Source organism: Danio aesculapii, chromosome 9, assembly GCF_903798145.1.
Source record: "Danio aesculapii chromosome 9, fDanAes4.1, whole genome shotgun sequence".
Taxonomy (NCBI): domain Eukaryota; kingdom Metazoa; phylum Chordata; class Actinopteri; order Cypriniformes; family Danionidae; genus Danio; species Danio aesculapii.
Genome location: NC_079443.1, coordinates 26554695 through 26579108, shown reverse-complemented (window position 1 = coordinate 26579108; position 24414 = coordinate 26554695). Strand labels below are relative to the sequence as shown.

Below are 24414 nucleotides of genomic sequence, written 5' to 3'. Positions count from 1 at the left end.
ATGACGTCATTGTTTTGAGCTGAAAAGCAGGGGACTCGTCACCATCACCATCATCAATTTGAGGTGAAATGTCTTGAACATCAGAAAATTACATTTATTTATACTAAACAAAGTTTAAACAACATTTATTTGTAATAGCACTTATGTAACTTTTAATAGCCACCTTAAAGCATCCCTGGCTAATAGAGATAAACATTTTTCTTAAAGTCAATTAATAAATGTATGAATTAATTCATCTTACTGAGTCAGTTACTAAATGGATTAATTTATCTTACTGAGTCAATTACTAAATGAATTAATTAATTCATCTTACTGACCCCAAACCCTATATTGTACAACACTGAGGGACAAAACTTAAATAAATAAATAAATAAGATCCTAAGCAGTACCGGAAACATTCTCCCCTGCAGACTCTCCACTTATCTATTGCACATTCGCCACCATTTTATAGGATTGCCTGTGCCTCTAAGTTCTGCTTGTTCCGCTCATTAAAAATGATTTGTGTCTTAGCAGGTAACTTTTCCAAGCACCTCCCTGTGCTATACTTTCCTCCCTGCAGGCTGGCCATTCAGCTTACTTCTGCTCATAGAAGACTGCACATAGATCTCAGTTCCAGCATCAGAAATGGTGAAGGATGTACGTTATTGACATATGCTGTGATTTGTGTTAGGGGAAATCACTGCTATAGTGACCTGACCACATTCTCAGAAATAAAGTAATAAACTAACATACGTTATATGTGTACCGTTTAAAATGTACATTTTTGTACTTTGAAGTTTGATGTACTCATGTGTACGTTTTAAGTACCAATGTGTACTTTTAAGCCACCAATATGGAGTCAAAACAAGGCCATGGCTATGTCCGTTACACACAGTTAAAGATCTGCTGTTTCTTATATGCTTGCCATATCACAACATGGAAAAACAGCATTCTGTCCTTTAGAATTGCATAATATGACATCATGTCCTGTTTTTGATTAATTTTTTGGTCAAAGCGCACCAGAGTTTGGATGTGGACTGAGTCCCATTTTATTCAGGAGTCTTGACCTGCTTGCTTGGTCTGGTTGTCGTCATTCACACAATGATGGAATTTAACGGTGGTAAAACGCAGTCCTTTGCTTGATCTGGAGACATGCCTATAGCGACGTATCTGTAGTCTTCTGCTATTAGTGCACCCTCCTTGTCATCCCGCCAAGTTGCAAACTATTAGGCCTAGCTAATAAATTTTAATTCTTTAGTCTGCTTCTGTTTAGCCGTAGGATTCAGGGTGGACCTCATGTTTGCATGAATTAAATGCGTTGCATCTCGCCCAAAATGCATAGGCTAATGGCCAAGTAAGGGCCTTTCAAATAAACATATGTGGCCTTTAATCTTTGGTTGCACCCTTGACGCCATCTTTGTCTTCGTGGCACATGCAAAGATGTTATCATCGCTGGAGTTGTTTAATGGAGGTCGATCCACTAATGTCTATGACAGGTCTGTAATGCACGCATGTGTTCCCTCGTGCCCGTGTGTCGTAATATCGTGTGCACGCATGTTGTATGGGGTGCGCGCGCAGCGGCACACGCGCGCTCCCGCTCACGCTCTTTGGCAGTGTCGCGCGGGCTGTCGGGATCATGTCCGCCATGTTTTCACACCAGCCGAGAAAAAAAAGCCCGTGAAAAAACACCACAACTCGCTCAGAGATGCCTTTAACCGTCGGATTTCGATCGGAGGGAAGTCAGTGAGCGCAGCCGCGGAGAAAACCGTCGGCTCGTGTGTGTATTTGTACCGAATGATTCGTGTTTTGTGTATTTGTGATCGCTGAAAACAATGAGTAAACTCTCGTTCCGCGCGCGAGCGCTAGACGCCGCCAAACCGCTGCCCATCTACCGCAATAAAGACCTCCCGGACCTCACCGACTGCGTCTCCATCAACCGAGCGGTCCCACAAATGCCAACCGGGATGGAAAAGGAAGAGGAGTCGGTATGGAAATGATTTTAAATTCATAATTTTTTATGAGGTTCAGGTGCATAGCTGGGTGTTGGTATTCACGTAGCCTTTACGCATGTTTTACTACGTAAGTCCATTCTGTGCTCACGGAGGTTCGTACGCAGCGTTCCGAGGATCAGAGTTACGTATTAAATGTACGCTAGTCGCGTATTTGTGGGAAATATTCTACACTAGTGGCGTGAGTAAGGTAATTTACGTAAGTGATTTGCTAGTGGTAAACGCGCATTGACGTCAGTCTTTTTGCTCAAATGCGTTCGTGAGTAGCGTATGTTACGACAGGAATACACGAGCTGAACAGCGTGCGTCTGTAGCTAGAGTCAAGGTTCGATTCTTCAGAGTTTAGTTCGTGCAGCAGCGGGCCTTATGCATCAGTTTAACGCAAATGACAGATAGTGCAGTGTACTAATATGCCATATTTTGTCTTTGACTTTGAAATGCATATTGCAGTGGTATCTGAAAACGGAAATCATCCGTACCATGCTGAACATCAAAACACTACTGTATTGCCATTTTATTCTGTAGCGCCACAGAATTTGTGTCATTGTGAAAGCACACAACAAATAAAGAAATGTAACTACAATTTGCATCGTTATTACTGTTGTTGTTGTTGTTATTATTATTGCTAGTATAATTTAAGCCTTTCAGAATTTTTTTGTTTAACTGTATTTTTTTTAAACAAGGCATATGCCTTTTGTAACCATAATAACCTAATCTACTGTAATACATGAATTAAAATCTTTGGTTGTCTTTGTGTACTTTACAGCTATTTTATAATCTTAATATCTAAGATGAAAATATCTATCTCAAAGAAACAAAATGAGCATCTCCTTATCCTAATACTGTGTGTGAAGTTTTAGAGACTAGGAATCTTTGGCAAGACGAGTGAAATTTTAACCACACAATTAACTCAAATCATCGCAAATCACTATTAATACAAATCCACTACAATCTGTTGCTTTAAAGTCTATTCTTCTTGTTCAACTTAAATTATTATTATTATTAGATGGTCGTTTTAACCTATAAAGTGCCATTGTATGTAATGATAATAACACTAATACTGTGTAGTAGTAATTATTAATAATATCTGAGAAGAGTTTGTCTGGCCAGTTAGTGGTGTAACCAACTAGCACAAAGCTGTGCAGCTGTGGCTGTTTCATGTGTCCATAAAAAGATTTATTGATCTTTTTAGATGGATTCATCTTCATTAATTTGCTTTGTTGAACAATTGAGTTTAATACAGTAGCTACAGAGCATCTTTTGTGTGCTGCAGATTGCATTTTCTCTCCTCGCCAAGCTGATAATGAACCGCTCACCTTTCTATTATTGAACTTGTCTGCTACAGTAACTGTCTAATGAATCCAAAAGTGATTGGAACAACTCGAGTTCATTTGTATGCTTGTGAGCTGTGAAAGCCATTGCAGCGGGTTTCATCACGTTGCTGTTCTCAGCTGCATTAGAAGTCGTACTTGCCCAATTCGTGCTTCCATCCCTGTGAGTTTTTAACTTTTTTCGTATTCTTGCTGAGACCAGCTTCGTCAACTAACTGTGGAATTTTTGGTGCTTATATTGGGTGACAAATCTTTATTGTTCTGGCACATATGGTGTAACCCTTTCACAAACTCCAGTTGGCCCAATTCATCATTGAAAAATTAGCTTTGCTCACTTTTTTTTTATGGTGTGTGTGTTTTTTAGGAGCACCATCTCCAGAGGGCCATCTCTGCCCAGCAGGTGTTTAGGGAGAAGAAGGAGAGCATGGTCATCCCTGTGCCAGAGGCTGAGAGTAACATCACCTATTACGACCGTCTGTACAAAGGAGAATTTCGCATCCCCAAGCAGCTCATCCACATCCAGCGTGAGTCATTCGCAACATCCACCTTAAGACAGTAGTGTTTTCAAAAGTATTGATGCTGAAGGATTTGAAACAATATGATATTGCTTTTCTGAATATATCGACACCTCTGCACTTGCGCTCCGTCAGTGAGTTCATACACACCATAGTCTGACATGTCCACCTCGTCTGTCACTCACTCAGACACACTCTTATGCAGCCTGCTATAAGTGTTTTGCTTTAGACCAGGGGTGTCCAAACTTTTTGGGCCGAGGGCCAAATGTAAAAAAAAAAAAACATTGTCCCGGGCCAAATTTTACATACATCACACAGACACGCATATATATATATATATATATATATATATATATATATATATATATATATATATATATATATATATATATATATATATATATATATATATATATATATATATATATATATATATATATATATATATATATATATATATATATATATATATATATATATATATATATATATATATATATATATATATATACACACACAGTACCAATCAAGAGTTTGGGGTCAGTTTTATTAATTTTTTCATGTTTTTTTTTAAGGAAAATTATTCAGTTCATAAAGGCTACATTTATTAAATGTAGAAAAATGTTAAATTGTTAAATATTAATTATAAAAATTTTAAATAACTGCTTTCTTATTGTATGTAGTTTCAAATAAAATTATTATTCCAGACATTATTGCTTTTTTTACTATTACCATTAATAACAATAATATTAATAACAATAACAACAATAATAATTAATATTAGTGATTTCTGAAGGATCATGTGACTCTGAAGACTGAAGTAATGAAGCTGAAAACTCATCTTTAAAAATGATTAAATTCAATGATAAGCTACTTTTGAATAGTTATTTTATAGTGCAACATTTCACAATTTTGCTGTATTTATGATGAAATTAATAATTTACTGAATTAATTATAGACTTAAATTATAGAGAGACAGCATATGAACCGAGACTGCATCGGATCATGAAGCAGATCAATGTTGATCTTTCTTTCAAGCTGGCAGTGCAGAAATCAACAAAACAACTGGCCTAATACAACATAATATAAGATTAAAATATTGAAAAATTATCCGATGGTAACTTCGGTCAATTTTCCTAACAGATAAACAGCCCTCGGTAATATTACAGCATGCTTTTACTTTCGCATTAGACATGAAGCACACATTTACCGGTAGGAATGACATCTCGCCTTATTCTCTCTTCGTATAACCGTATATATGGCTATTACACAATCATAATACACTGTGATATAGCCTGGGTCGTTAGTTTGTTGAAATGTTTTGTTTTGTCACTACACTCGATCGGCTTAATCGAGCAGAGACCATCTCTTTCAGGCAATCTCGGACCGATTGATTTGGCGCGGATGCGAGCGTGATTGCTGAATTCACAAATGCCAAACGAACTGCGCTAACGGGAGAAACGAGACCGATTCCGAAACAAACGTCTATGTGTGAAAGCACCCTAAGATTGTATTTGCACGCAATTGACAGAGTCGCAGCCAAACTTTTGTGACAAGGCAGCACTGGCTCTATCGGGCCAGTAACATTCTGTACACTGGCCTGAGCGTCTCGCAAGCTGGCCCCGAGACATCGGGCAGTCTGTCGAGCCCTGAATCATGTTTCCTTCAGTTTGTTCGATTCGTTTTACTTCATAACAGGAACTGCTGCCTAATCGAAGGCATGTGATAGCGACGCCCGGTAGTTATTTATTGAATTACGTTCATTTTTGTATAGTGGGCCAGATTCTATTGATATTCATAAAAAGCCTCACGGGCCGCCACAAAACTGATTGCGGGCCGCAGATGGCCCGCGGGCCGTAGTTTGGACACCCCTGCTTTAGACTATGGTCCACCATAGTTTAGTCTGTCCTGGCAGTTTCACTTTTATTTTTCCGGAGTTTACAGCAGCTCATTTCAAATTTGATGCTAAGCATGGAAGACACTTTTATAATTGCACTCTGTTTGTGCATCTCTTTTTCTCTGTTAGCATGCAGATGCTGTGTTTTCTACATGAATTTGCCCTTCAGCACAGATAGACTAAATATATGTTAAATATTTGAAAAGTACCCATCTTAAAAAATCAAGGTGGTTGTCTATAAAGCAATAAGTACAGTTGAGGGTTTTTTAAATCAACCTGGTGGTGCTATTAACAATGATCAATAAATAAATCATAATTAGACCTACTTTAAGCACTATTATATAGTTCAATAATTTAATTGTTCAGTTGTATTTATGTTGTATTAATAATTGTTATTTGCTTATTTGTTTATTCTTGACTGTTTATTTGTCTTATAATATTTACAATCTATGTTATTATTTAGGCTAGTAGTATCTAGGCCAGTAGTTACATAGTTCAGACCAACGAAACCAAGAAATATTTGTATTTTTAATGAGTTAATTTTAATGAATCAATGAATGAATGAATGAATTTATTTATTTGTTTGTTTGTGTAGCTGGGCCAATAAAATGTTAGCTTGGCAAGTGAAAATCACAAAAAGCTGCCTTTACTGAGCTAGGAGTAAAAAGCTTAAAGGCTGTGACACACCAAGCTGATGGTTGGATGTGGTGAGCATCTGTTAGGCTAGTTTGTTTTGTGTGTTCCAAAAGTTGTCCCATGTTGGAGGGAGTTTGCCCAGTTCAGTATGTATAATCTGTGTCAGCAATTGGCGAGAGCGTCTTCAGCTACGAATCAGAGCATAAGAACAAAAATCAAAGAACAAATTTCACTAAATTGGCTTTATCACGGTCTCTCCACTTCACGTATAGCTGTTGTGTAGCGAGCGCACCAAGTGGATGCTGCAGACTGGTGGTGGAATAGAGAGACCCCGCTTTGGGTGTATGGCCATACACAATAAATGTGCTATATAAATACACATTACATTACAAAGTGACAAACTAGCGATGCAAGTCACATGGGAACACAGAAGCCAGCTGTCATTCTGTCATTTGTGAACTATATGGATTATCAGACATATTTGCACGAGTGAATCCCTCTGGTGAGCGAGAAGTACTGGGAAAATTCTTCTTTGATTATGGTTTGTATGTGTGCAGAACTGATTCTGGTTTCCATTTGAAGGATGACAATACAGATACTGCCATTTAAAGTCTATGGAAAGATACATCCTCTCACATAGGCGCAGAATTTATATTTTCATTTCAGGCTGCTGTTGTCTGTTTGGTGTGTTTATGAGCAAATTTTTGGTCTAGAAGGTGCGACAACACGGTTGTTTTTTTTTTTTGTTTTTTTTTGTTACTGCTAGTTTTTAACGTCAGCTTGGTGTGTCATGAGCTTATGCTGAGCCATGCTTGAGGTTTTAACACTGGCCATTGCAAAGAATATATATGTATACATGCATTTCAAAAATCTGTTAAAACTCTTGTAATATTTCTCTGTGGTGTCAAAAATGGTAGTGTAAATATTTTCAATGTATCATATTGAAGTAAGAATTTTCTGTATTGTGACACTACAAGAGAGTCTTGCTACATGATTTAATTCTTTGATTTAAATATACAATTAGATTAAATATACAATTCTCAATCCATCCTTTACCTGTTTCTCTGCACCAGCTCTGGGTTTGGATAACGAGCTGCCCGACTATGACATGGATTCAGAGGACGAGACTTTACTAAACAGACTCAACCGTAAGATGGAGCTTAAACCTGTGCAGTTTGAGACCATGATGGACCGGTTAGAGAAAGCCAGCACCAACCAGGTAACAGCAGCTTCATTGAAGACCCAAGTTGTGTACTTGAGTTGTGCAAAGTTAATGTAATATCACAAAAGCATAGAAATAAATAGTACTGCACATTATCATTTAAATATTTGGATTTTGAAAGATGTCTTAATGTTCCAATAGTGTTGTTGTGATCAAATTTTATTAATTTATTCATTAATACCAATACCAATGTTTTATTTTAATATATTTAATTTTTATGATCGCATGGCTGATTTGTTGACATTGCATTTGGGAAATTACAATATTATTTTTCAATATTATTTTTACAATTTGAGTTTAATATGTTAATTTAAAAAAATTGAGCTCTGGATTTATTTATTTAATTTTTAAACATTTGCTTTCCAGTTGGTATACACACCATCTAATCCCATCAATTCTCTCTACCTATTTATTGTGCTTCAGTGGTCAGATACACACAGACTTTTTGCTCCTAGTTTATAATAATAGATATTAACAGATAAAAATAACAAACAACAATAATCTTTGGTTATAATTATATAATAATTGATTGATATATTATGTGGGGAAATATATTGAAAATGATTTACTAAAGGAATTGTGGGACAAGCAAATATTCACACTTATAATAGTGATAATATAATAATAATAGGTGTATTAAAAGACCATAATTTATATGAAATATAATATAACAATACATACATGTGTTTTTTTTTAACAAGTGTTTGGCGTTTATCTTAAAACACAATATGGTTGAAATGAACCATTTTTCCTATTGTAAATAATAGTGTATAGTGTCCTAGTTAAACATGGGGAAAGAGTAAAATACTTTTTATATTTTTTTATAAAAATATTATTCATTCATCAATTTCATTCTATTGAAAAAGAAAAGCCTTTTTATTTAGTTATTCAATCAATGTGAAATTTTGTAGCTTAATTATTTTTGTTATTATGTTTTTCCCCACCTAACCATACTATACAAGACCCCTTTTTTGGGGTGAAAAACCTTTCCAAACAATGTAAAACGCACCTTCTAGCATGTCACTTTTATTCTCACCTTTCTCTGTTTCTCTCAACAATTGTTTTGTAGTTGGTCACTCTTCAGGAGGCCAAGCTGCTGCTAAATGAAGATGACTACCTGTTGAAGTCTGTGTATGACTACTGGGTGAGGAAGAGGAAGAACTGCCGGGGGCCGTCTCTCATCCCACAAATCAAGCAGGAGAAGAGGGACGGCTCCACCAACAGTGACGCTTACGTGGCCTTCAGGCGTCGCACAGAAAAGATGCAGACTAGAAAGGTATGCATGTGCTCTGTAGTGTCACGCATGCTTCAAATGGTATTCTGACAGGATGCATTTTTAATTCACAAATGTGAAAATTTGTTGAAGTATAATAATAACGTATATTCAGATATTCTGCGTTTATGCTCCTATTGACCCAGAGAGAGTATAATTCTAAAATAACTTTGTTCACGTATTTCAGTAAATGCTTTTATTTAGTATATGAACACTGATACCCGTGGTAGTGATCAAAATTATATTTTCTAAGTAACTATTCATATGAAGATTGTATCGTATAGTTGGGCCAATAGGTGGCAACAAGTAACCATTAAATAAAAAAAAAACTTCTCAATAAAATATTTACTAAAGTGGCTTAACATGCAGATTTATCCACAATTGACCTTGGAAAAAGTTTAATCATTAAAAAAAGAAAGAATTTTGGCTTTAATGATTTATGAAATGTGAATAAAGTCTTTTAACAGACTGGAGCAAACAAGATATTTCATGGATGTTATTTCTTTAATTTAGATTAAACAGCTACTAGAACCCATTGGGTCTCTGATCTGTGACCTCTCTCTCTCTATAGAATCGCAAAAATGACGAGGCATCTTATGAGAAGATGCTGAAGCTGAGGAGAGAGTTCAGCCGAACCATAAGCATCCTGGAGATGATCAAGAAGAGAGAAAAGAGCAAACGAGAGCTGCTGCATCTGACGCTGGAAGTCTTTGAGAAAAGGTGTGTGAACATTTCTTCTTTATAGTTTCTTTTGAAATAGACTTTGTTGTTAAAATATTCATGAAAGCACTACCTAAATTTTTTTTTAGATCGCATTGCTATTCTTGAGGTAAACAATTAAATCAGGCTAGTTAAATGTCTTGGTTATCTTAATGGCCTTCCTTTTCTGAAATCAGCATTTTATTTAATATTTAACGTAATCTACTGAAATGGAAAGACAGGGCGGGACATAGAGCAGCCGTTTATAAATAGCAAATATAATTTTTTTTTTTACAACAACTTTTTGCATAGTTCTAATGAGTTAGATATATTTTGTGACACACATTCCCTGTACATTGACTGTGTGTGTGTGTGCGCAATGTATTTTTCACCTCTGGGCTTTCCATAGTGTGGTGCGCATAGCATGTTTCAAAACAAATAAGGAATTCAGATCAACACAGCTTGGTTACAATTTATTAATTTCCTAAATTTGCAAGTATTTAGGCAAACCCTTGGATTTAAAAACACCAATTGACAGGAACAAAGGACTGATTTCAGTGTGCAACAGTAGCATCTTGAAGGGCAGGATGTATCAAAAACTAGAGCGCATTTGATTGGTCAGAAGGTTTGATGAAAAACTCAAGTATGAGGTGAAAGAAAAGTTGATTCATTTTTGCCAGAAGTAACAAACCTGAAGATCTGAATATTTATATCTTATTAATTTTTAAATTTGTCACACTTTTTATTGCACAATTTTTGGATCACACTAAATTATAGATTACATTAAGACTAACATACTGATATTACCACCTAAAAACTATTTTTGATTTCACTGGGACTTTAACCACTTCTTTCCAACCATCAATTTGCTGTAAGTGAATAAGTAAGTAAATAAATCCATGTTGCAGTTCATTTGGAAAGTGTCACAAAGCTTGTGTAGATAGGAATTTATGGTTCACACTGATTTAAATACATTAGATTAGGGGTCACTAATCTCGTTCCTGGAGGTCCGATGCCCTGCAGGGTTTAGCTCCAACTTGCCTCAACACACCTGCCTGGGTGTTTCAAGTATACCTATTAAGACCTTGATCAGCTTCTTCAGGTGTGTTTGATTAGGGTTGGAGCTAAAATCTGCAAGACACCGGCCCTCCAGTAACAAGTTTGGTGACCCCTGCACTAGATGAATACAAGTGTTTGTTCATGAATCCAGAAAGCATTTTAAATGACTGTCCTCTCCCATCACTACTCTTAACATTTTGTTTCTCAATGTTTTGTGTGTTTTAGATATCAGATTGGAGACTTCTCTGGAGAGATTCTCAGTGAAGTCACTGTACCTCTGGCAGAGAAAACAGTTTACCCTGCTCCCATATCCCTACCCATCAGCAGTCGGCACAAGACAGAGAACAAAATTAAGGTAAAATCCAACAGTAGGAGAGGAGGTGGAACAAAAACCTCAGTCTATGAGAAATATGAATGTGCTCAGTCATCATTATAAAAAACATATCTTGCTGTTTCTTTTCTCCAGTCACACAAAACTGGGCCCAAACACCTGCACCCCTTCACCGTTAAGCCCGAGCCTCATTTTGACTTCGTGCGTTCTCATAAGAAGTACAACAAGAGGCCCAAACTTGATACTTTTTGCCAGACTGGTTGGCCAGAGCGAATACAGACCATCAACAAGGCAGACATTAAACAGTACGACTTCCACAGCTCTGGAGAAGAGGATTATCCACTGGTTAGTGTTCGGCTGCACATGCTCGTTTACATGTGTTGTATTAAGACATTAGTATAGATGGCTTATCAATTATGTATTTTTCTTCTCTGAAGTCTCCAGCATCAGAGCCAGATGAAGAGAACGATCCTGACGGAGTCTTTGCCTTCAGACGGAAAGCTGGCTGCAGTTACCATGCTGTGAGTTTCCTATTCAATATTAGCGCTGGCTATAGATCATGAAGAAATCAGCAACTGTGCACATCAAAGGTGGTTGATGTAGGAGGAAGGTTATGTTTTAATATTTAAGCTGCTATGAAATGACTTAAATCATTTGTTCGGAAGGTTTTTGATTTACACACAAAGACACAAAGATCTTCAAGTCATAATTTATCTTCACTTTTGCTATAGGTAAAAAAGACTGCAGTGTAGAGCTGCATGATATTGAAAAAATCGTACATATTTTGTTTTTGTGTGATTTTTATATATTGCTTGAATAGCAAAACATTTGATGGGTGATTTTCTGTGTCGTGTAAATCATGTATAAAAAATAAACAAATTGAAAGCAAAGTAATTACAATAGAGCAATGAAAAAAAGTCAAGTAAACAGTGCTTTATGGTTTTTCGGAGAGTCAAACAGTATTCACAGAAAATTTATAGACCTCATTTTGTTAATTCAGTTAAATTATTCTTCATTTAAGTTACAAATGTACTTTTTTTTTTGTGCCCAAATGCTTTAAACGCTCTTGAAATGCCTTTTAGAATGCATACAAATGGCATATTTCACACTTTTATGGTTATACGTTGCAATGATTCCACAAATCTCATGTATTCTCAACTGTTGTGTTGATCAACTATAATCCCAACTCAACATTGCATATCCTGCAATGTGACTATTGCAGTTTCTTTTTTGATCATGATTTATTACATTAAAGTTATGTAAATGTAAATAAAGGATATTATTTTTATTACTGCAAATTTTGCTTTTCAGTTCAATTGTAGTACAACAAGAACATGCTGCATAAGTACCGGTCACACTTTATTTTGATGGTTCATTTGTTGAATTTAAGTTACATTGCATCTACATGCTAACAAATTTTTATTAGATTATAAGTAGACTGTTAGGTTGGGGTTAGGGTTCGTGTAAGTTGACATGTACTTGCAAAGTTTCTTATAGTCAGTTAAATGTCTGTTTAGCAGCAGAATCAACAGATATTAAGCAGACAGTCTACTAATACTCAATTGAACCATCAAAATAAAGTTTTACCCAAGTAAAATAATTGTTAGATCATTGTTATGAATCAATTAAAATGGTAGTTCATAATATTAATTCAACAGAAAATGTAATGTGTGTGGGTCATAAGTAGGCCCACACAGAATCTGCGTGCACAGAAATCCACAGATTTCCGCAGATATTTAGCCCATCATGTGTGTAAATTTATATTAATTCAGTTCTTTAATAAATTTCAGTAAAATTATTGACTAATATGAAGATGTTAATTTGATTTGTTTAGAATACACTTTGTAAAGTAATATGTTCTGTCTTGTAGTAGATCTATTAATTGCGAGACTTGCATTGTTTACCAAATAAGCGGTTCTAATTGGATTTGCATTGTAAACATTAAATAAAAGTTAAAAAGGTATTTTTTTATTTCATATATTAAGTTTTTAGTTATAATACTCCCAAAATTATTCTGCAGATTTTCTTTTACAAAATTCTCTGCAGAAACTGCCAAAAATGTCAGCAGGTTTTGTCTGGCCCTACTCATAAGACAGGCAGTTTGATAATAGCACACTGACAGTTTCCTCTTTCCTCCCCTATCCTATGCTACTCTACCCTACTCTACGTTCTACCTTACCTACTTTGTCATACTTTATTGTACTCAAACCTACCGTACTCCATTCCAGTGATTCCCAATTCCAGTTATTGGGACCCCCCCGTCCACCGTCCCTACACATTTAGTAAATCTCACTTATTTTACACACAAGTATCAGCTCATGGCTCTTTCTGTTAATCAACTGATGATTTGAATCAGGTGTGTTAAGTAAGGAAGACATACAAAATTCACAGGGCAGAGGGTCCTGAGGACTAAAATAGGCAATCACTCCTTTACCCTACAACACACTACCTTAGTGGTTTCCAGTTGCAGATGTTGGGACCCCCCCCCATCATGCACATTTTGTATGTCATATGTTCTGAGGCATGAAATTGGGAATCACTGCTCTGCCATACCCTTCGCTATTCTATCCTATTCTACTCTACACCACTCTACCCTACCTTACTCTAGTTTTCTTGTATGTTGCACATGGCCAATAATGCTGCATGTGAGACTTGCGTTACTAGAGACCAAATCATAGTTTTTTTTTTGTACTCATTTCCCATAGATTGTGCCATACTTGCTTCAGTAGTAGGTTACTCTGTGGTGCTTTTAATATTTTGTTTGTGATTGTTAAATGTGTGTTGTGTGTCCTCAGCCTGTGGTGGATCAGAGCTGTTCTCCTCATTGGAAGCAGACGGGTCAGGATCAGCTGTGGCAGCGGAACTGTCTCACTGCCCTCTCTGTGCCCAGACGGTGCATCGCAGTGGCTTGTAGGAGGGTGGGCAGAGGTGGCAGGTATGGCACTATTTATACTTTTTGCACGTGAACCTTTTTCTTGCCGAATTCTGAGTTTATTATTATTTTTTTTTTATTTTATTTTTTTTGTAATTCACTGTATTCCAACATTTGAGTAAGCATCTCGTGGCTTTTTTTTTTTTTTTTTTTTGAGAATTCTAACTCAACGACAAATTTATTTGCTTTCTAACTTAAAAAAATATACATATTTTAATGCATTAAATAGTCTTTAAACTTATTTCTCAAAATGATGGCTTTTCTCTCAGAATTCATTTGATGTTTAGTTGAACTTTCCTGCAAAAAAACACAGATTTTTCTCCTAATTCAAAATTAAGATCTCACTCTTCTGACTTTTTGTTGCAACCTTTTTTCCTCAGTTGCAATTTTGGTTTATAGAAACAGTCAATTCTGAGAAAAAAAGGGTAGAATTACAAGATGTTAACTCAGAATTGCTAGTTTATTGCAAAATTGTAAAAAATGTACTGTGTATAAAATGTTGCAGTTGCCTTGTTTGTTTTTTGTTTAAAGGCTCATAGTTTCCTGTACTAAATTTTGTGTCTCTCTAGACATGACATGGTGCAAAATATGTTATTGTTACTCCAGATAAAAACAGAATCCCTTATGATCAAAGCTAAAGGTCACAGATTGTGCCATATATCTGAAAGCACTATATTGTTCGCCGCCAGGGTTGTGTTGGATCGCACCTCATCAGATCTGGATCATTCCCTCGGGCACCTGGACCCTGATATGCTTTATCCCTCCGCGGGCTCATGTGTGCCTGACCTCCCCGTCCACACAAATACAAACTCTCACGTCTCTCAGCGCTCTCTGACTCAGCTTCTCAGTGACATCCAAGCCTGCAGGTGGAAGTTTTTTCGGCCTCGGCCGCTGCAGGACAACTCTAGGGCTGAGGACAGGAAAGGGACCCCGCCGGTGGAAAAAGGTGGAGGGACGTTACTCCCTAACAGCGTGTCAGGTGAGGCATCTGAGCTCAAGGGCACTCACAAGGTCAATCAAAAGAATTCTGCTGAAAACAACTCTTTACCACTGTACTCTTCTATCTTTGTTTACTTTAGGGTTTTTCAACAAATCCGTCCTTTCATTTATGTTTATGTTTACTATGACCTTTTATGTGAAGCTGCTTTGACACAATCTACATTGTAAAAGCGCTATACAAGTAAAGGTGAATTGAATTATGTGGCCTGCCAGTTGTTTTGAAGAAAGAAACTAGCACTATGTACATGAAACTGACCAAGAGTTCAGAAATTCTCAGTGATTGTCAGTTTATGGATTGAGTTCTATATGTTGAACACAATGTGTTTTTTGTTGTTGATAATTTAGCTACATTGCTTTGATGCATTTGAACAGGCTTCATTTAGGAAAGAAAGACATGAGCTGTAGCAATTTAGCAGCTTGTGCACAATACCATTATGGCTCGTTATTGTTTTTGGGTTATAATTGTTGCTTAAAGTAATAGTATTGATTTGTAATAATGCATCTGGTGGAAAAAAAGATTTGAAAAGGCCCGATTTGTTCATTTTTTTAACATTTTTTAATGTGGCTATAGACTTTCTTGGTTGCTGCATGAAGAGCACTATAGCGACCAGCGTCTTCCGGTAGGATGCTTAGAACTTCCATTTTACAGCATTTCTTAACTGGTAATTCGAGATCTGATAATGTGTCTCAATACCGTTTTGAGTGTTTTTGTGGTGCACAACTTTTATTTTGAAAGATGTGCTAAAGCCATTATGCTTCTGTCAGTTGCTGTTGAAGCGTGAGACAAAAACGTTCTCCTAATTCAGTGTCTACCTTCAGATAAGATGCTGAAATACAGCATCAGTGTTCCCAACCTGTCAGCTGTTATACTGTACTCACCGTATGTGTGTTAAATATTTTAGTGAATTATTTTTGTTTGGGTTGGTTATATATTTGAAAAAATAAGAAAATAATCCCTTTAGCGATGACGATGCTCTATTTAAATGGCACAAATACTGTCTGACGATGAGGGTAAATGACTGGCAGCAGTTGTTCATTCCCATGAGATTGTATTTTAAAAAAAATAATCAGTCCAGGAGGTGGCGCTGATCGACAGTAGTCTTAGTTTAAAGCCGTTAAAAGCAAGTAAAATAGATTAAAACCATCGTTTCAAAACCGTCCAAATGTGACTTTATACGCATCAAGCTGCCGAAGTTCGAAGCATCCTCCTTAGGCATATACGCAAAGCATAATAGGTAATTTTGCATTCTATGAAAAAGGTCTATATTAATTTCTTTTAAAAAAATAAATGTTGAAGACATTTATGCTGTTTAATTTGTTTTGTGAAACCCATGATATATTTGTCAGGGTTCCAATTAGTTTTGAAAAAACATTTACACACATTTATTTAAAAAATATTTGAAATAGAAGTGTTCTTTTAACAATTTGCTTTTTATCAGCTTAATCTCTCTTTATAAAATCTTAATATCTACAAAATAAATACACATTTTACCCAAAATGAAATCTCTTGTTTAGTTTCCTGAGTAAACTGCTTTATTGCCACCTAGTGGTGAATTAAAATGAGTTCCTTCTTATCTACAAAATATAACATTTCTCCCCATATCCTTGACCATCCAGGTGGATTCACAGAAGAGCAGTTTCAGTCCCATCAGCAGCAGCTGGTTCACATGCACAAACAGTTACAGCAGCAAGAACTGCAGCAGAACTCCACAGCAGCAGAAGCTCACTTACACCTGCATGTGAGTACAGCCACACCAACACTGAAATACACCTCAGGCCTGACTGCTTATTTGGTTTGCACCTGGAAACAGTTTTTATACATCACAATTTAAGAACCTAAAAATTTAAAAATGTTTATTTCAAAACAAGAATATACAGTTGAATAAAAAATGTTACCATTTTTGTTCACTTTATTCACATTTTTTACTCATTTTTTATTATTTAAAAAAGATATTTATTTAGATGTAAAAGTGATCTTTAATGGAGCAATGAAATTAAAAAAGGTCATTCTGTCTCATTCACTAATAATTGAGTACATTTTTCATATTATACAAACATTTGTTAGTATAGTTTGATGAATCATGAATTATTTGCAAAAGATAAATTTGCTTGTACACATGATTAGAGAATAAGAAACTATATTATTAGTCCACACTGTTGTACAATAACTTGCCTTATTAACATAACTTGTCTAGTTAACTTTATACCCTAGTTAAGTCTTTAAACCACTTTAAGCTCAGTACTAGTGTCTCACAAAATAAAAATAGTAGGTCCAGAAAAGAATGTAGTTATTAGTAGTCAGTTATTAAAACTATTATGTTTAAAAATATGTTGAAAAAATAGATTTATATCAAATTTGTGTGTACATGTATAAAACTGGTAGCCAATAACATCAATAGTAGGAAAAAATGTCTTGTAGCTTCTGACTTTGTATTAGTACTAGTTTCCACCATTCTTCAAAATATCTTCTTTTGTATTCATTAGAAAGAAAAAACTGTCATTTTTAGAAATAGTGGAGGGTGAGTGGATGATGACAGAATTTGTATTATTATATATTTTCTTGCTATCACTTAAAGGAAATGAATGAATAGTGCTCATGATCTCATCTGTGTGTTTGTCTCAGACTCTGGACTCGGCTGGTGCTCATTTTGCTGCCTCTGCTGTGATCAACACTCCCAACAATGAAAACAGACCCCAGATTGCTAGTGTCAATGGCGTCCTTCCCAATTCAGGCAAGTGCAGCTCCAGGATTGTGAGACGATTGTGCAAAAGCTGTGAAATATAAAGCATTCTCTACATAAAAGTGTCTGATTCAGTAGTTCTTTGTAATCTTTTGTTCTAATAAAATATTATATAACTGTAAACGGCTTTATGAAACTTTTTTACCAGAACGGAGAGCAGATTTGATTTGGACCTTTTATATAACAATATCAGCCTCTTTGTGGAGTGTTTAGCTTATAGAACGGCGAGCGTGATTGATTGTTGAATTATTTCTCTGTTTTTTTTCTCCTTCAGGAAGCTTCAGACAAGTCAAAGTGAACCGTTCAGCTCCGAGTGGAGGAGGTGGTGCTGGTGGTGAATCAGGCTCTTTAGTGCGGAGTCCACAGCTGGCCGTCCCTCAGTCTCTGCCCCACGGACACGGGCACCTGAGCACTGTGAGCGCTGTGTCTCCTGCCCACACGCACCACACCGCTCGCCTCTGTGCCCCTTCACCCTCAGCCTTAAAGCTGGCCAGTGTCGCCAGCAGTCTGGACCGGGTACCCAAAGTCACCCCCACTAGTGCCATCGACATTGCCAGGTCTGAATCTTTAATTAGTTCTTTCTTTTTCTTTTCCTACTTTCCCATAGATTCTTTCTTTCTTCCTTACTATTCTTTTTTTTCCCTTTCTTTCTTTCTTTCTTTCTTTCTTTCTTTCTTTCTTTCTTTCTTTCTTTCTTTCTTTCTTTCTTTCTTTCTTTCTTTTGTTTTCTTTCCTTTTCTTTTTTCTTTTCTTTCTTACTACTTTTATTTTGTTTTCTTTTGTTTTTCTTACTATTTTTCTTTCCTTTTTCTTTCTTCTTTTCTTTTTTACTACTTGTGTTTCCTTTTCTTTCTTTCTTCTTTTCCTTCTTTTTTCTTTTTTACTATTCTTTTCTTTTCTTCTTTTACTACTTTTCTTTCCTTCCCTTTTTACCCTTTGTTTCTCTTTATTTTTTCTTTCTGTCTTTCTTTCTGTCTCTTTCTGCTCTTTTCTTTTTTACTATTCTTTTCTTTCATTCTTCTTTTCTTTCTTTCTTTCTTTCTTTCTTACTAATCTTTCTTTTTTCTTTCCCTTTTTACCCTTCTTTTCTGTCTTTTTTCTTTGCTTTTTTCTTTCTTTTTGCTTCTTACTGCTTTTCTTTCTTTCCTTTTCTTACTACTACTTTTCTTTTTTACTACTTTTCCTTTTTTCTTACTATTCTTTCTTTTATTTCTTTCTTACTATTCTTTTCTTTTTCTTTCTTTCTTAGTAATCTTTTTTCTTTCCTTTTTCTTTCTTACTATTCTTTCCTTTTCTTCTTTTTACCACTTTTCTTTCTTTCCTTACTACTTTTTTCTTTCCTTTTCTATCCTTTTCTTTCATTCTTCTTTTCTTTCTTTTTTCTTTTCCTTTTCTTCTTACTGCTTCCCTCCTTTTTACTACTTTCTTTCCTCCTCCTTTCTCTTTTCTTTCTTTCTCTTTTCTTTCTTTTTGTTTTCTTTCTTTCCTTTCTTACTACTTTTCTTTTTTCCCCTTCTTTTATTCCATTTTCTTTCGTTTTCTTTTTCTTTCTTTCTTTCCTTCTATTTCTTACTATTTTTCTTTCTTTTTTTACTACTATTCTTTCTTTGTTACTATTCTTTCATTTTCTTCATTTCTTTCCTGTTTACTACTTTTTTCTTTTTCTTCTTTTCTATCCTTTTCTTTCTTACTACTTTTCTTTCCTTCTTTCTTACTAATCTTTCATTTTTCTTTCTTTCTTACTACTTCTCTTTCCTTATTTCTTTTCTTTTTCTTTCTTTTCTCTTTCTTTTTTCTTTCTTTCTTTTTCTTTCTTACTATTCTTTTTCTTTCTTTTCTTTTTACTTCTTTCTTACTACATTTATTTCTTCTTTTCTTTCCCTTGCTCTTTCTTTTCTTTCTTTTTTCTTTTCTTACTACCTTTCCTTTCTTCTTTCTTACTATTCTTTCTTTTTCTTTTCTTTACATTTTCTTTCTTTCTTTCTTTCTTTCTTTCGTGCTACTTTTCCTACTTTCTTCTTTTTTTCATTTTTTCTTTCTTTCTTTAGATAGTGGAAAAATCAGATAATTTTCAGAATCAAAAATAAAAAGTTAGAAACCATGTTCCAAACTTGGCATTTATTCACATAGTTTGTTTTTGTTACGTTTCATTTGCTCGCCAATCCTTCATTTTAAAAAATGCTATAAAAAGAGAAACTATGAAGTATTATTATTGTGTTCAACATCAAGTAAAATTGTTGAAAATGTTCTGTTTATAAATTCTGTTTTTCTTTTTTGGTAAATTTTCTGGAGTTATTGTTTTAAGTGTTATATGATCCATCAGAAATGATTTTATATTATTATTATTATTATTATCAATGTAAAAAAAGGCTTGGGTTAATTTTTTTGGAAACCATGATGCTCATCTCTGATTTAAAAAAAAAAAAGATAAATTTTCAAAAGAATGAATTTCAAAAGAATGACATTTATTATAAAATTTATAAACTATAAAACGTGATTAGTTTGTGACATTGTAAATGTTCTTACGGTCACATTTTGAAAGGTATTGTACCATTTTTTTTTTCTCAACAGTTCACCTGATTACAAGCCCTACTGGTTTAAAAAACTTGCTTTGAGGAAAACACAACAGAAAAAACAAAGGAAGATGATTCTTATTCATGTATAAAACATCCCATGTTTTAATTTAGACAATATATAACAGGCTCCTGGTAGCCCTAAAAATCATTTAGAGATAACATTGTCTCTTTCTCTGCACCAATCCAAAGGTGTGGATGCTTTGTTTATTGGAAGCTAATTTTATTACACAATGCACACGGAGATTCAGTTTTCACTGTGAAGGTGCTTGTGAAGTGACATTTTATGCTTTTAACACAGACGGTTTAATGATGCTCAGAGGTGGCATAATTACATTTACATGCAAATGACAACTGTATACTTTCACACTGGGGCTGAAGTGGCTCAGAGCAGATGTAACGTGGTTTGGTATTGGATGTTTAGTAACTCACCTGTGTTTGCAACTCCCCAAACTTGCTTTGGAATATAAACCACAGCACATTTCAAATTTATATTCAGGAAAACATGCAATTGTTTTGAGATTAAATTATAATAAAATAGCTGAAATTATGTTTTTAACATGATATCTGATGTTTGTGCATTTGTTCTTATCGCAGGGAGAATCACGAACCAGAGAGGCTGGCTCTCAATGGATTATCAGAGACAACAGTGGCCATGGAGGTCACATAGCCCATCCAAAACCACTCGGACTCCAGAGCTCAGAGCTGTGCGCTTCTACACGGACTTATACCCAATAGCAGCATATCAAAATATTAAGAGAGATTTGTCAATATTATAAGTGTACATTTTGTAAAATTGGGAATTATCACTACCTTGTAAAATAGTATATTTGTATCATTAGTCTGTCATTTCTGTTACTTGAATCCTAGATTATTTTTTTCATCATGCTTTTGCACTTGAAAATGCAAGCAAGACAAGTGCATCAGTTCATGTTGGGATCATGAGCATGAATATAGGTCCTGCGTCACTTGTTTTAACTATTTATTTTGCAATGTTTACATTTTTGTATCTCGTACAAATAAATCCAATTTTGTGACCACAAAATGCAGACATAGCTAGTACATCATGCTTTTGGGCTTTTTTTTTTCTCAATAGAAAAGAAAACATGGGACACAGATTCAGAAATGTGTCCGTTCAGAAGTTATTCTCCCTTATCTCATGCCCAATTGCTTTATTTTTCTGTCTTTGTCTCGCCATGATTAGGATGTTAATTCTGGAGATTCATGGTCTCCATTGGAATTTATTAGAGACGTCTGGTCTTTCAGACTAGTTTATTGTTTCAGTTGAGGTCTATAGGGAGCTGTTCAGCACATTAGCTCTTTTTTTTTTCAAAGTCTCGGTCATAAATTCTGTTGGCCATCTTGCATATGATACTGAAATTTCTACATTCTCAGTTCAGTGTCTTCAAATAAATCTTCCCTTTTCAAATGGCCTTCATAATGCAATGGGTAAATACTCAGGGGCAAGCAAGGTAAGCAGCTGCTTGGGGCCCTGGGGAATTAGGGGGCCCTGACCAACGCCAAGAAGCCTATATTAATCAAATAGCTCTTTTATAAGTTGTCTATCATATGTTGTAAAATCTGTTTATCACCATTAAGATTTTAATGTTTTTATTCTTTTCAAATACCAGGGCCCTCATGAATAGTGGAACGTTTCTTCCGTAACGCACATACAAATTATAAAATCTAACCACAAACATGGCTAATTAATGGTGCATAGTGAGTTTGTGAACTATTGTTATTTGTGAATGGATTTAATTTTACAATAAGAAGATAAAGGTACTGCTTAAAATATATATTTCAACATGCAGTTTATTGAAAATGAATCTAAACTGAAAAATGTCTATAGAGAAAGAGAATGTTTTGGGTTTCAATGCTTGGTCCCCATATCTGGAATTGCTCGAGGCCCCCAAATCACTAATTCACCCCTGCAAATACTACAGCGGCTAGTGATCCACCAAAGTCATTTCAGTTGATTTTTAGATTGGGTTGTTAAAATGTGTGTGATAAAAACAAAAACAGTTACATCAATATTTCAAGGAGATTTACATTTATTTGTTGTGGTACCTGGATTTAGATCTGTCGTGTATAAATGACCAAACCACCAGTAGGTGTCAGTAAGTCCTACATAGCTTGATTCACTGAATTTATTTAGGGCGTACTCACACTATGTATGTTCAGTTGCCTTGAACCAGGCTGAAGCATGCTTGTCCCCACTACCGTCTCCCCCGATGGCCTGCTAAATTTAATTTTTTTAAATTGCTTCTGAATGTTTTTTTTTGTTTGTTTGTTTGTTTTTTTCTGTTTTTTTTCTGTATTATTAATTCACAAACACAGCAAAACAGGCAACAAACATTCCAAAGATAATTGAAATAAAAAAAAAAAAAAAAAACACAAAAACAAATGGAAGACATTCACAAGACGCCAAAAACAGATTCCTAATAGCTTACAATAGACAGAGCTTTTACTCTTTTTACAGCTTTGAGAAACTTCATTAACAGAGTTAAAGTTCGTTGACAAAAACCTTGCATTAAGGAGATTTTGAAAGTCTACATTTGTGGCTAAAGAATTTACCATTTAAAAAAATAAATTAACTAAATTGTTAATTTGTTCAAAAAACAAAAAATTTCTTTTGCATTCAAAGTTATCAACATATTATTTTTAGCAGAATAATCAGAAAAACAGTCTTTCCAAAATAACGGCCTGCTGAATGGTGAAACCACATCAGAACCGAGATAAAGACAGATTCTCAAAACATAATCTGTAAAATAATGACTTGTAAATAAATATATAACAGATGTTTGTCATCAGAGGCCTATATTAAATCTTACCGCGCCTGAGCCCAAGTGAACCGTGCTCTTCCAGCTGGGCCAGGGCCGGCCAACTGAACCGCGCCTGAGCCCGATTCGGAGCACTCGCACTTCTCAAACGGGCCTGGGAACAGTTCTGATAGCACAGTGTGAGTACACCCTTAGAAACAAAACAGTTTACCATTGTTTCAGTGTGGTTTTCTGACGAAATTTGGCTATGTTTACACTATTGGCATTTGATTTTTGTATGCCCTGCTTCCCTGGAAGGCTCTGGACCATACAAATAGCAATTTTAAAAAACTAGCAGTAAATCAAGAGTAACAGTACTATAAAACTAAACCTCCATTTTATTGTCAGACTTCAAGTTTGAAGTCTTTGTGAACAATTATTGGCTTAACGTTACTCGAATTTGTTCAGGTAAATGTAGAAATGAAAAACACCCGCTTGTGTGCGATCATTTAAATATGTTGCATAAAATATTTATCATAGAGGCATTCTGAATAGGCTTAATCGTGCATTGGGTTAACAAGACTTGTTTTTGTTTCGTCAGCTCGCTTGTTCGTGCTGTGTTTATAAGATGAATACGAATCCTCGGGCATTTCATTTGCGTTTGCCTGATAATTTAGTGTCTTGTTAAATAATTCAGGAAAATCTTTTCACCACCAGAGGGAGCAGCTGAACCTAATCAGCCGTAAAACACGAGGAAGCTCGTTTGCTTGGCAGCTGCAGCATAAACATGTATAAAATAATGTTTCAGGAGATTAAACCTAAAACTGACTAGCCTGCAGGTGTCTCTGCTAAATACTCCGAGGAGCTTTGACCATGATTTGATGGCTTATCAGTTCTTGTTATTATTATTATTTTTTAATTCCAGTGATTTGGACCAAGCACGTCCTGAAATCCATCAACCACCATTCAGTTAGGTGTCGAAAAGATTTTTATTTTACTGTAATCAGTTTATTAAGTGTTAACCAAGAGTGCATTTGATTGATCGAACAGTATTATCAGTAAGAACAGTAAAATTAAATATACTTTAGAATAACAAGGTTTTTGAATATAATCTATTCCTGTTCAAATACGTTCTTTCAATTTAGTCTTCAGTGCCAAATTATCCTTTAGAAATCATTCTAATATGCTGATTTGTTGAAAGAAATATTTGTTAATATATTTTGTTTATTATTAAAATAATTTATTTTACAGTGTTCGTATTTATTTGAGAATAAAATAGCGAAAGAATAGCAGAATTATTTGATATTTAACCTTTATAATATGATAAATATTCATAGCTTTGTTTAAATTAAAGCATCATTGCTGAACTTTCAAAAATTCTTATGAACCAGGGGTGTCCAAACTCAGTCCTGGAGGGCCGGTGTCCTGCATAGTGTAGCTCCAACTTCCTTCAACACAC

General features: G+C 35.1%; 1 protein-coding gene across 1 annotated transcript; it reads left to right on the top strand.

The window, feature by feature from the left end:
* The first annotated feature begins 1575 nt into the window (after positions 1-1575).
* epc2 (enhancer of polycomb homolog 2 (Drosophila)) lies at positions 1576-21258 on the top strand. The gene is made up of 14 exons (XM_056465322.1): positions 1576-1964; positions 3684-3843; positions 7441-7586; positions 8659-8865; positions 9434-9582; positions 10846-10975; positions 11087-11296; positions 11389-11472; positions 13747-13886; positions 14573-14862; positions 16500-16621; positions 17506-17614; positions 17898-18180; positions 20794-21258. The coding sequence occupies exons 1-14, from the start codon at positions 1812-1814 to the stop codon at positions 20864-20866; spliced, it is 2256 nt and encodes a 751-aa protein (XP_056321297.1). The 5' UTR covers positions 1576-1811; the 3' UTR covers positions 20867-21258.
* Positions 21259-24414: the final 3156 nt, after the last annotated feature.

Bases quoted from the DNA above. Each gene is read 5' to 3' on its own strand.
- epc2 (XM_056465322.1), top strand. From the start codon at position 1,812: ATGAGTAAACTCTCGTTCCGCGCGCGAGCGCTAGACGCCGCCAAACCG. The intron at 3,844-7,440 runs GTGAGTCATTCG...TCTCTGCACCAG, and splicing joins GCAGCTCATCCACATCCAGC to CTCTGGGTTTGGATAACGAG. The intron at 10,976-11,086 runs GTAAAATCCAAC...TCTTTTCTCCAG, and splicing joins AGACAGAGAACAAAATTAAG to TCACACAAAACTGGGCCCAA.